The sequence below is a fragment of the Mugil cephalus genome, chromosome 9, assembly GCF_022458985.1.
Source record: "Mugil cephalus isolate CIBA_MC_2020 chromosome 9, CIBA_Mcephalus_1.1, whole genome shotgun sequence".
Taxonomy (NCBI): domain Eukaryota; kingdom Metazoa; phylum Chordata; class Actinopteri; order Mugiliformes; family Mugilidae; genus Mugil; species Mugil cephalus.
Genome location: NC_061778.1, coordinates 15,408,381 through 15,421,157, shown reverse-complemented (window position 1 = coordinate 15,421,157; position 12,777 = coordinate 15,408,381). Strand labels below are relative to the sequence as shown.

The window sequence follows — 12,777 nt, the reverse complement described above, 5'->3', positions numbered from 1 at the left end:
CCACCAGGCACAGTTAATACTTTCTAAACTCATCACAGGGGAGCTGATGTGACAGCTGCACTCTCTGATTCTAAATATCCTGCTCATCTGTAATGAAGCTATACTGTTTTTTCTTAATCTTTTTTTCTTTTTGCGCTACTGTAATTTAGTGCAAATTCTAAGGAATGCATCACACAGCGACACTGTCTGGGTTTTCTTTGTTGTTTTTTTAACTTGTTTATTGTTTCACTTACTTTGAATTTTAACTTCCTTCATGTTTTGCGTCTTAAACTGACACATACAGTTCACACACAACCCTGGGACATTCAAAACAAGCCCGAGGAGAGCGCGTCTGCTTTTATGACTAGCCTGTGGCTCGGAGGACGGTGAGCAAACATCAGGCACCAGACGCGTCTCACAAAATCTATGACAAACAAAAACAATACGACACAGCTATTCAGGCTTGCAAAAAACACGATCTCTATCCTGTGTCGTAATCACTTAAGATCCTTAATCCCTCAAATTCGGAGAGCTACTTTGTGATTCAGAAATGACTTAAAAACTTAACTTAAAATTAAAACTCTTACAGCTCAGCCCTGAATAATGCTGACGTTTAAATATTTCTCTTTCATTTGCTCTAAATACTATATTTCTAATAATAATAATAAAAAAAACATATACACATTCAGAATCCCTCTGTGGAAGCCCTCGAAGAAGAAGGAAGCATTTGCATTTACTTTATATGTAAAGGGTCATTCTTTCTTGCTGCTTCACGGGCATCCGCCACCTCTGAAGAACTGTCGTCTTGAAGCAGCTATGAGCTCACAAGAGGAGAGTGGCAGTAGGTCCTTCATTTGTCCCCATAACACTTTTTAATCAGAGTTGTGTGGTCAAGTTTTGGGTCACAGACTTTGATTTTGGCGGGCCCAGCTTGTTCTTTTTGGTGAGATTGCTGCGGGCATCCTGCCCGGCCAGGAAGTATAGGATGGGGTCCAGACAGCTGTTGGCGCTGGCCAAAGGTCGTGTCACCTTGTAGGCCACGCTGGACGCCTCCAGCAAACTACAGCTTATCTGTTGAACGCATAAGGAATTAAATACGCCGTATTAACCATACTTACAAATATTAATTATTATGGAAACAACATTTGTCCTCACCCGTTTTGGATCGACCTGCCTCAGGTATCTAAAGGAGTAGTAAAGACTCCTGGTGAGGTGGAAAGGGAGGAAACACAGCATGAAGGCTGCTAGCACTATGATGATCATCTTCACTGACTTCTGCTTGAACTTGGACGTCTGGCCTGCCCTGGTCCTCTCAGCTCCCAATTCAGACCCCCAGCCAGGCTCTAGAAGCTTCCGCACCATGAGGCCGTAGCACACCATCACCACCATGAAGGGCAAAGCAAACATGAGCACCGACACGACAGAGCTGTACACCAGGAAGTCGTCGAAAAGCTCTGGGCTGGTGGTGTCATAGCAGAGTCGCTCAGTGCCATAATCCCTGGCAAAGGAGAAAACAGTTTACAGTTGTTTTAGACTGTTAAGTGGCATTGAACTTGTTTGACTGGAAGAAAGAAAAAAAAAGATAATGAACGAAAGTGAAAGAGCAAATGAAAATTTGTTTGCTGGCAGGTTAGTTGTTCATTTAAATGCATCACATTAAGGCGCCCTCAGATGAGGCACTTGGCAAAATTGGTGTGGCATAAAGTCAACAGTCCAAGGTCAAAAGCAGTTAAGGACGTAATTAAATCACCTTATTCTTGAAAAGTAGAGAACAGGAGCCTGGCAGAATAAAACGCAAGCCCACACTGCCACCGACACCAGCCTGGCCCGGCGAGCGCTGAACCATTTGAGGGAGCGGACTGGGTAGCAGATGCCAACAAACCGATGCAGACTGATGCAGCACAGGAACAGGATGGAACCTGTCACAGTGATAATACTCTGTTAATAACGTCATCAGTATCACTGATATCCTTTCTTTAGACTCCAGTACCTACTGCATGTGTAGGTGTTGACATACATGTGTGACATACATCAATCAGCCACAACATTAAAACCACTGACAGGTTAAGTGAATAATAACAATGACCATTGACAATCGTGGATGTTGCTTAGACATGTGCCATCCACCGAGACCAGATCAGACATTCCCACCCCATCGCAATAACACTCGTTGATTTCAGCGGTCTGACACAGCCACACACACAAAAACGGTTTTGAAACAACTAAAAAAAACAAAACAAATGGCCTCCAATTTCAAGCATCTGTGGGATGCCTGATCCACAAAGAACCCTCCCCTCAACCAATTGGACCCAGAGGCCCCCCACTAACAACACTGTGCTACCAGACACATGAGTCACAGCTGTTTGGAGGCACAAGGAAGAACTACTCAATGTTGGTCATAAAGTTGCGGCTGATCAGTATATGCTGCATTGATATTGTTTAATATTGTAACACATTTAACATATTACGTGTCTTTATCTCATTGCATGTTGTTGTAGCACTTTGAATTATAATACACATAGTTTAAACTTTAATTGTCTCACTCTACATTGGGTCTTGCGATTTTTTTTTAATGAAACTGTACCAACAGCAAACTTGTACAGATCACAAACATAGTATAATTCCTCCTGTTGTGCAGGTGTCGTTCTTTTTGACACGACTGTGTCATTTCAAGTGATACATCACATCTTACTGTACCATGATGTCTAATGTTTGCACCCTGCTGTATCATCTGACCCATGCCACACGGCCATAACTGTGCCACGAGTCAGCTGCATGGATCTGTAGCCAGAACTGTACCGTATAGATTCGCATAGAACAGGAAGCGTATGAGCTTGCAGAGCGGCTCGCTGAAGGGCCAGTCGTTCTCGTCGGCGTAGTAGTAGACAAGGAAGGGCAGCGTGAAGATGTAGAGTGTGTCACACATCGTCAGGTTGAACATGTAGATCGTGGAGGGCTTCCAGTGCTTCGTGCGGAACACGATCACGTACAGCGCCGTGGTGTTCAGCGCCAGGCCGATCACGAAGACCAGGGCGTAGCTGACGGGAAGGAGGATGTACTTAAAATCTTCATTGAATTTACAGTAGAAGGCGCTGACGTTTGTTTGGTTGCCTTCCATCTCGATTGCGATGACACCTGAGGGAAAGATACGCACAAAGGAAGGGATCATGAACACCTTGCAGTTCAGCTTCTCACCTTCGATGTCAAAGATGCAGCCATCGCACACAAAGAAAAGGGTGTAGGCGCAGGTTATTAGTTTAACTATGACAAGGTTCTGAGAACTGCAATCCATTTAGGATTATAAGAAGCCTTGAGTCATTCACTTTGACATGCTTCAGCAACATCGTACAACAGTAGTTACACCACACAAGCATGCTGTAGGTGACTATTGCAGTTTCACAATCATTTACAAAATCCAGCTTTAGTCCGCTTTAATGGCATTGTACATTTCCCGTAAAAAGTTTAATGCTGATGTCCTTTAATCGCCTTTTGCTTTCTAGGTGGTCGGTTAAGCAAATGAGAGCGAACTTGTTAATTCCTTTTTTCCGGCTGAAGTTACTGAATCAGCGTGAATGCACATAAAGGCAGGTGTGGGTGTTAATCTAGATAAACCTGTTGAGCAGTGCGACACGTGTAACACATCAAAACACCTCTGGAACACATGTTGACAGCCTTGTGTTTCAGGCACTGATTTATGGAGTTGCTGCATCCCAGCTATTCTTTTTTTTTTTAAACAAAACATCTTGTGCAGCTGTGCAGAAAACAGCCCTCGTGTGTCTCAATGTTTTCTAAAAACCTCACAGCCGTGAGAGACAGAGGCAGAGGAACAACATTTTAACTCAAACCAGACCCCGCGTCAAACTTCTCTCTCTCGCTCTGCCGTACGCAGGACTCCAATGCCTCATTCGGCCCCAGTGCATGTTGTCTGCCTCTCTGGTGAGTTCAAGTTTAAGCCAGTCATGCGGGAATGACAAAAAACCAAAATGCAAAACAGACCGTAGTGGTCAGACTTACCAGTTCCTCAGACAACTGATGAGTTAATCAACCCTGCTCCTTTTCTCGCCTCTCTTCCTGACATTATTTTCTCTTCATCAAAAACATTGCCGCATGCTCGCTCTGAACCCTCCGCTCTCCTTCAAAACAGCTGCAGGTTAAATTTAACATATAGCAGACCTGAGACAGAGCGACCCCTTTTGCAATGCTCCAAATTCTTCCGACCTGCCGCGTGCATACCGTGCCACAATGAGCACTGCATACTATTGAGCCATAAAAGAATTTATGTTATTTACTGGTATACTAACAAATATCCATGTGCAGGTTACTCACTCTGTACGAGTGCTATCACGCTGTCTGTCCTGTGCAGTGTATCCGGGGCGTGTGGTTTGTTGCTGAAGACGTACCTAAAATATTTGAGTGGGGAAAAAACTTGCAGAGGTGTGTGCTCACATGACAAGCTGTGGCTTGTACACAGAGCATGAGCAGTTGTGCTCTGAGGCTTAGATGCTGACTAATTGAATAGACAGTGAGTGTTCAAATATTTAGTTTTACCTTTCGCTAACTTCAGAAAACAATTTGTTGGAAAAGTAGGAAAAAACAGAGGTTTTAAGTCCTATTGAGATCAGTTAATGTACTATGATAAACTATTTATTACGTCACCACATATTACTATATAACTATTACATTATTTTTTAACTTTCCTGCATTTTACACACAAAGCCGAAATGCACACCTACGTTTTTGGTGGAAGACTTAATGTGAACTGTCAACCTCCAGGTTCACCCTGAAAGGCCTTTGAGAGGAAAAACTCTCGTTCCAATTATACCTTTAAGGCGTTTTGAAATACAGTCTTGAATCTCACACAAACAGGACACGAGAGGAACTAAGATTGTGAACGCCACTGAATTTCTTTTATTCCATGCTCTATCCAGCTCATCTTTTTTTGTAACAATGGACTAAGTCTAAGGTTTGATGGTTGGAGTGAGAGGTAGGTTAGATCCACACATCATTTTTTTTTTTTTTTAAATGTGGAATAATATGGGCAGAAAAAAAGAAAAAAAAATCCCCCTGTGGGGCCGCGCACTTAAGAGATGATGTAGCAGAGCAGGAATTACCCAAGACACGCTAATCAGATGGAAATATATTCACTCAGGCAAATGCAACTTTTGGTGTATTTAAAGAAAATTGCATGGCCGGCTGAACGTTGCACTCAGACCTAAGAGGACTGCACAATCACCACAGTCTGCTGTCAGCCAGGTGGAAGAAATTGGTAACCTTGATTATGTTTTTTTTTTTTTTTTTTGTGCTAAGTAGCACAGCTGCAAGCAAAACACAGAATTAAGTTCCGCATACCAATAGCATTATGACAGTATTTGTGATATACTACAGAGAAAACTGTATTGAAAGAGAAAGGGAAGAAAGCAGGGAGTCTTATATTACTTAATTATACTGTGTTTTCCCTTTTCCGATAACAGCAGAGCTCCTTCGAGGCTTTTCTACTTATTGTTTATCTATGAGCTGCTTCGGTGAAAGGCAGACATGCAGGAGCAGATCATGTCTTGCCTTGCCCTTATTACAAATCTTAATCACACCAAATAGGTATGTGTGTAAACCCGCTTACACCACCATAGCATTTGTTAATCAGTGAAGTAGAAGCTATGTTGGCTCAAAGTAATTTCTTTGTTTTTTGTTTAGCTTCCCAGCAGTTTACTCCACAGAGGCCTAGTGCACTCTACTTACATTTAAATACCAGTAGGAATCAGTAAGTCTGTTCTTAAAACAGAAAGAAATGAAAAAACATAGAAAAAAATTACCTTGTAAATACTGTGTTACATTGTGTTATACAGATTTGTGTCCCGAGCCACGTCGAGTTCACCTAGTTTGCAAACTGAGATACATAATGTCTAACACTTTCTGAACTGAGTCAAGACATGAATGCTGCGATTTGAGCATAATTAGTTCACTGTGACCATTTCTTACCTTAGTACGATGTTCATAAGCCAAATCGTGAACAAAATCATTGGTTGAAATTTATCCTGCCAGGATCATAACAAAAAAGGACATTATGCAGAAATCTCTATCTGCCATTTGAATCAGTGCTTTGGGGAGAAACCAGCCTAATAGATGTCTTTGGTTTGTCTGAATGCTAGAGAGTGTGCGCACGTCATTGAATATGCATGTGTTGGTGTAAAGTATTATCCTGAAAAGAAAAGGTGAGAAAGATGGCTTAATGTCTTACCTGCTCCAGAAACTTAGTGCATTAATGATTACAAAGCCCTTAACCTTGAGCATAGCACGCAGGAGGTAAGAAATAAAAAGCTTGCCCTTCCAGCTACTTTGTCAGTCCCATTGTGCAACCCAACATAAACGTTCCTGGGGAGGCTCTTTCTTATAGTTATTATTGTTTGATATGTTTTTTTTGTTTTTTTAACACGTTACTGGTCTGAAACCTGACAGCTGATTAACGTGCTGCTTCAGTCATGCATTAATTACAGCTTGAGTGCGAGCAGAGGTACTTTTGGGCCGCAGTAACACACAGTGCATTCATTCTCATCCGCAGTAATATGTCTTAACCTTGAATGCTCTGGGTAATCGAATTTCCATGTTACAGAGGTCAGCCTGGAAAGGGGGGCTCACGTGATAGGATGGGGAGCAGTGTGGTCGTCTTTGTTTTTTGTTTTTTTAATCTTCCTGTCAGTGTATGTTTAACACGAGTGCTGTTCATGCAGCCTCACCTTTTTTCTTTCTTTTTTAGCTCTTCACATTTATATTTTTAAACCATGTGCACAAATAAAAACACACCTAAATCTGCTGGTAGCAAGGTTTTAAGACACCATCCATCTTAATGCATTAATTTAATTGTTCACTCTTCTAGTGATTTCCAACATATTTTTGAAATGTGCACAGTAGGATTTTAGAATTTTTTTTTTTTTTAAATAATTTAGATTTCATTCACCACTATGTATTTGGTCATTATTGCAGCTGAGATGTCTGAAAAGCTTTTATTTATTTATTTATTTGTTTGTTTTAAACAATTCTAGTATTTTTTAAAACAACATGCACTCGAGGAATGCAATATTTTCGAGTATTTTTTGTAAATATTTTTATTTTATTTATTTTTTTTTTTATTGTTCTTCCATCCCACTCCCCGATCAATTTTTCCTCGATCGACTGCGGTTTCTTGTTGCTATGCAGCCTCCTCTCCTCTCAGTCTTTTCTTCTCGAGCGGCTAAATCAAACCCCGATGCTCTGAGGATAAACTATCCCATTTCCGAAGCTTTACCTCTTTCTCGTCGAGCCTTTTTGTTTGAAATTTTTTCGTTTTGTCTTGGTCAGTGTTAGTCGACGCCATTGTCGAGGCAAAAGAGGCAAACGGACGAGCGAAACAAGACAAAAAAGAGGAGGATGTCTCTCTGCTTCTGGTGTTTTTCATCCGAATTCGCGCGCTGTCCCGCCGGTAGCCGCGTGGTGGAGCCCGTGAGCTTAGCTGCTGACGGGGTTCCCCATTAATATCTCCCCCATCCCTTCCCTCTGCTTTTTCTCCTCCGCCTGTTTGCTCCTCTGCTTACAACAGTACAGTACACACTAGTCCTCTCGTAGTGGCTGCAACCAACACAAGTGTGTTCGGTCTCTCCTCGTAGCTTCAGCTCCGTATAAACTAGCCATTTATCATCAATCATGGCCGCCGGAGTACAAATTTAACTCGCGTCTTTCCTCCCTGTCGTCTGGAGGAGGGGAGGATTTATTTTTTTGTTTCAGTTTGAAGAAGCAAATATATTTACATATATATATTCGTCCCACAGTGATTTTGCTGTGATTTCCTCTTGGAATTACAATACATCTCACGGGAGAAATACCATTCATGTCAATACTCCAAAATGCAGCCACCGCCGAGGAAGGTGAGTGATTTCCAGAGTCCGTTATGTTGTATCTGGGCTGGCTGTGCGGACAATAACAGTGTTGTAACAATTAGACGTGTGTATTATGTTTTTATTTTTTAATTATTTTATTTTTTTTACCAACCACACACAAAGCAGCTAATGCTGCATGTTGAGCAAATTAAAGGGAAGAAAAGATCCCTGCTAGCCAACATTAGCATCGCTAGCTCGGTTACTTAGGAACCTCAGTGACATTTATTACGTGCATCTGTCCAGCCGCTGTAGCGTGACCGTAGCACGTTTTTGTATAAAATATGATCGACCGGCGGTAGAAATAACTTTAAGCGATGATCAGAATCTGCACGTTAACTTGGGGGGAAGCAGTAACGTGTTAGCTGGTGACGTTAAAGTACATCCAACGTGAACCGAAGGGTTGTTTTGCTAATTTACATACATTGTGAAATTGTGGCAGCACTCCACCAGACAGCACAACGACATCTGTCCTTCTTTGTGATGCATCTTGTCAGTCAGTCAGTGATTCCGGGGTCGTTTCGTGAAAGGCTGAGCTGACAAAAAGCTAAAAACACAAAACACACAGAGGCAGAGGCGTGCAGCCTGAGCCATGACTGACTTATTGATTCAGTATGGGTTGAGAAACGACACGGTCTCCTATAGCATGATGTGTGTGTGTGTGTGTGTGTGTGTGTGTGTGTGTGTCTGTACGTCTGTTTGTATGTATGTGTGTGTGTACAAGAGGGTGTGTTAAAGTTTCTGCTCCATTGCTCTGTGTGTGTGTGTGCGTGTTTTCCTAAAATAGATGCATGAGAGCCAATTTCCCTGCTGCTAACCTCTGCACAGTTTTCTCTTAATTACCACATATTCCCTCAGTGCCATTTATGCCCTGGGTTTCAACACACACACACACACACAAACACACACACACCACCCTACACACACTCACACTCGCTGGCCTTGAACATGTCACATCATGTCTTTAAAACACACACACACACACTCACTCACTCCTGAACAGGTCGCCACTCTTCACCTCGTGCGCCGTCAAGCGTTACTTCCTCACTGCCTGTGCTTCGCGTTCAGTTTGGATTTTAAAAATACTCAAAAGAATGAAAGAGAAATTGCAGAAATATTGATGTGTGTATGTACCCGCTGCCACCGCTGCTGGCACACTCGGTGCACTCAGCCCACAGCATCGCAGCCAGAGTTTATCAGTATTTGGCTGTAGGATACTAATAATTTCTCTCTCAGTGCGGCACATACAGCCCCTGAAGTGTTTTGTCTGTGTCTAGGCTCATCTGTTTGTACAAACTGAGCTGCTTGAAGTCTGCATATTACCCTTATGTGGCTTAACTTAAAGATGGCAGCTCTATCTATCTATCTATCTATCTATCTATCTATCTATCTATCTATCTATCTATCTATCTATCTATCTATCTATCTATCATTGGGTTAACTGCATTGGTTCAACTCTTGGCTCTTCTCTTGGCTCCACTTTCTGTATCTTCTAACCAGCCACCCCATATCTAACAGGTCATACTGTAATCTCACTATGCGGAGACACAGGATGCACTGATAAATGTCTAGTTTTGGAGGCAAATCTGATCATTTATGAATTACATTTTTAAGGTCAAATTGTTGAATTCCGCTGTGTCTCATTTATACAGTTCAGAGGTGCAGTAAGTTATGTGTTATTAGGTTTCGAGACTGCAGCGTAACCCTGTCAGCTGCATGAGCTGCCACCGCACCAAGAGAGGCCCTTTTCCTTTACCGTGACCTTTAATGTAGCTTTCATATCTCTATGCTTTTTAATTAACATTTTTTTAATGCAGTCTTCGTCATTGTTGCTCACCTTCCTCCTCTCGACCAACATATTTCCTTTTTAGACTTCTCTCCCTTGTTTTCTTAAGCTCATCTGTGCCCCTTTCAAATTCTCTTGGCTAACCTTTCATGCCCCCCCCACCCCCTTCTCCTCTTTCTCTCTGTGGTTTGCCAATGAGTGATAGAAGGTGAAATTAAGTGAAGTCATTTTGCTCTGATAATGTAATGAACCACTCCCTTCTTATCTTCAAAGACACAGCACATGAAAGAAGGAGGCTCTGCAGTGTGCTGGAGTACCAGTGTGCCAGTGTAGTGTATGGCATGTTGTTGGTTGTTTTGTCTAGAACAGTCATGAATTTGCCCACTGTTACTCTGGTGAATAGCCGATGGAATTCACCCGACAATGCACAATGACCTTCACAGTGACTCTGTCTGTGTCGGCAGGAGGTGTGTGTGTTTGTGTGTGTGTGTGTGTGTGTGTGCGCGCATATGCTTGTCTGTGGGCATGTGTGTCAGATATGTCTTAGCAAAAGATGTCTCTCTCTTTTTTTTGCCCCTGATACGATCCCAGTCATTTAATATTGAGTGTTGGACAATCTGAGTCCTGATAACATTTTCAAAAAATCTAATTTTCCTCCTTTGGTGAATTATAATGGCTTTTCTTATCTTATATTCTCCTAGATTACGTGTGCACTGTGCAACTGTGTTAATCACAATCAACTTCAAAATCAATCCGGCGAGGCCCTGTGTGTGAAAAGCTCTCCAGTGCATTAATGTAATGTTCTGCTGGGAAACTTTTGGACCTGAAATTCATGTGGATGCTATTTAGACCACTCCCCTAGAGCAGAGCAGACTCCCCCACCCCACAGCAATGACACTCCTCGATGGCGGCAGCCATCCCCAGCAGGATGCAGCCTGACACACACACAAACACACACACAAATGGTTTAAAAACAGCTCAAAGAACATGAAAAACAGCACAAGGTGTTGACCTGGCCTCCAAATTCACTAGATCTGAAACTGATCAATTATCTGTGGGGTGCACTGGAACAAGTCTGATTCACAGAGGCCCCTCCTGTCAACCCACAGGACCCAAAAGATCCCCCACTGTTGTTCCTGATAGGTGGATGTGGACTCTTGTCACAAAAAAACCAAAAACAAAACACATTAAAAAGCTCTTCATCACTCCAGACGGCATACATATTAAGTCTCATTCTGTAATGTTTGTTTTTGGTTTAGGGCAGCTGTAAAACTTCTAATAAAGCCGTATGCTCAAAGGGATCCAATCATTTTAAAAATGACCTTATCGTCCCTGATCTAGATCTTCCAATATCAATCAGATCGTCCCTATGTTTGGCACAAGACAGCGCGAATGCGTTCAGGTGAATTGAATTTCCACTAGCATCTTCCTAAGACTCACAAAGTGTTCCTCGATGCAAACAAAAACCTCTCCAAAAGTCTGACTAACCCATGACATTGATTGTTGCGTTGATTGATTAGTGGTGGGAGTGTGTCTATGCGTGTGTTGCTTTCCGCTGGCTCTGAGCCTAGAACTCAGGTGGATGGCCGACAGCTGATTGGCAGGTAGATTGATGGAGGTTAAATTATTTGTCGGTAGGTTGTAGTGGATGTTTCTAACCTCTAAAATGTTGCTATTTACGTACTTTCTTGTACTCATTTTAAAACAGTTGAGCCATTTCTATGAGGAAATATGCTATTTTTTTATGTCACCATGGCCTCTGCAAAAGTCATAGGGCACTCTTTTTTTTCTTGTTTTATGAACTAAATTAATAATAATAAAACAAAATTGATGGAGAAATCAATTTCACCTCCTTTGGATAATAGTGCTATATTTTTGCAGACTGGTTTGTTACTCTCAGTCATTTCATGCAACATTTAATCCAAGCGGGGTTGGATGATATAGTAATAATATTTATTAATGTGTATATGACTCTAAGCAGGTAGAGTCATTCATCATTCAATGAACCTTCATACCTCAAGGACAGGGCAATAATTCAACTATATTATAATAACCAGCTTCATATCCGGCTCCATATCCAGTCATTGATATTTACTCAATCTATAGATGCCCAGATGATTAGTTAAGAGTTGGGTTTTCTATTGCCGAACGTTCACCAAGGATAGGCAGCATGCCTGCAGAACAGATGGATAGAAATATGACATGTCGTTTTGTTTCTTCCAGGTCAAAGTGACACAGGAGCTGAAAAACACTCACACGGACCAGATGACAAGGCTGCACTTTAAGCACCAGACCGAATGTGACCTGCTGGAAGACATGAGGTATGCACACCTCTCCGTGACACAGGGTTGACTGTAACACTGCCAGGTGACATGAAATCTACTCATCACACGCAAGGCACACATGTGTACCAAGGAAGAGAGAAATAAAACAACTAAGGAATGAGGGAAGGGGTGACGTGAGTAAGAAAAAGAGGAGGAGGAGGAGGGTTGTCATATTCCAGTTTTTTGAGCAGCACAAAGGGTCGGGAAAATGACGAAGGAATTTCCTGCTGCCCTCTTCCTGCTCTCAGACTCTGTTACTTTCTTCCTTGCTTTCTTCTTTTCCAAATTTCTCTCTCTATCTCTCCCTGGCATCTTTTTCTTTCCCCTCAGTTGAATTTTTGTCTGTCTCTGGCTATCATTTTATCTGTCTCCATATCTCCTTTTCATTTAGTCTCAGCTCTGTTTACTCATGACGTATGTGAGCTGGCAGTTTTCCCATTTGGATTTGGCAGCGGGAGGAAGTCCTGGTTTCTTCACACGCTTTATGGCCGCTAACTTTAATGCTATCGGCCTCTCCGTTTCCATCCCCGTCTTTCGCTCATGTTGTCCTTTTCATACCTTCTCTGCCTCTTCTCTCTCTGAGAGTTCCCTCTCTCTCTCTTTCTCTTTCTCTGTCTCCCCTTTTTACTCTTGGGGGCAGCTCCAGCTGTTTGAGAACAGATTGGCCTGTTGCTGCTGGGGTTTGGATAGCGAACAAAGCTCTGGTCTCACTTGTGGGAGAAAGGGAGAGCCAGTTAAGCATATGCAACCACAATGTGTTAGTTCTTTCAGACGGGGACGGAGG

General features: G+C 42.3%; 2 protein-coding genes across 6 annotated transcripts in view; one reads left to right on the top strand and one right to left on the bottom strand.

Moving 5' to 3' along the window:
- Positions 1-191: 191 nt before the first annotated feature.
- Positions 192-6,828, bottom strand: p2ry2.1 (purinergic receptor P2Y2, tandem duplicate 1). Of its 4 annotated transcripts, XM_047593683.1 has the most exons (6): positions 4,306-4,430; positions 3,994-4,123; positions 2,779-3,114; positions 1,730-1,898; positions 1,135-1,477; positions 192-1,050 (listed from the first exon to the last, which is right to left on the bottom strand). In XM_047593683.1, the coding sequence occupies exons 3-6, from the start codon at positions 3,095-3,097 to the stop codon at positions 856-858; spliced, it is 1,026 nt and encodes a 341-aa protein (XP_047449639.1). In that variant the 5' UTR covers positions 3,098-3,114; positions 3,994-4,123; positions 4,306-4,430; the 3' UTR covers positions 192-855. The 4 variants fall into 4 exon arrangements, with proteins under 4 accessions (XP_047449639.1, XP_047449640.1, XP_047449642.1 ...); XM_047593684.1 differs by lacking the exons at positions 3,994-4,123; positions 4,306-4,430 and adding an exon at positions 5,956-6,828; XM_047593686.1 differs by lacking the exon at positions 3,994-4,123 and having other exon boundaries at positions 4,306-4,476.
- Positions 6,829-7,108: 280 nt separating this feature from the next.
- LOC125013218 (F-BAR and double SH3 domains protein 2-like) overlaps positions 7,109-12,777 on the top strand; it is a 55,756-nt gene continuing 50,087 nt past the window's right edge. Inside the window, exons 1-2 of one of the 2 annotated variants that reach the window (XM_047593678.1) lie at positions 7,109-7,874; positions 11,893-11,990. In XM_047593678.1, coding sequence (XP_047449634.1) covers positions 7,854-7,874; positions 11,893-11,990 — 119 coding nt within the window. In that variant the 5' untranslated portion in view covers positions 7,109-7,853. The remainder of the gene's footprint in view (positions 7,875-11,892; positions 11,991-12,777) is intronic. The other variant, XM_047593679.1, reaches the window with a different exon arrangement.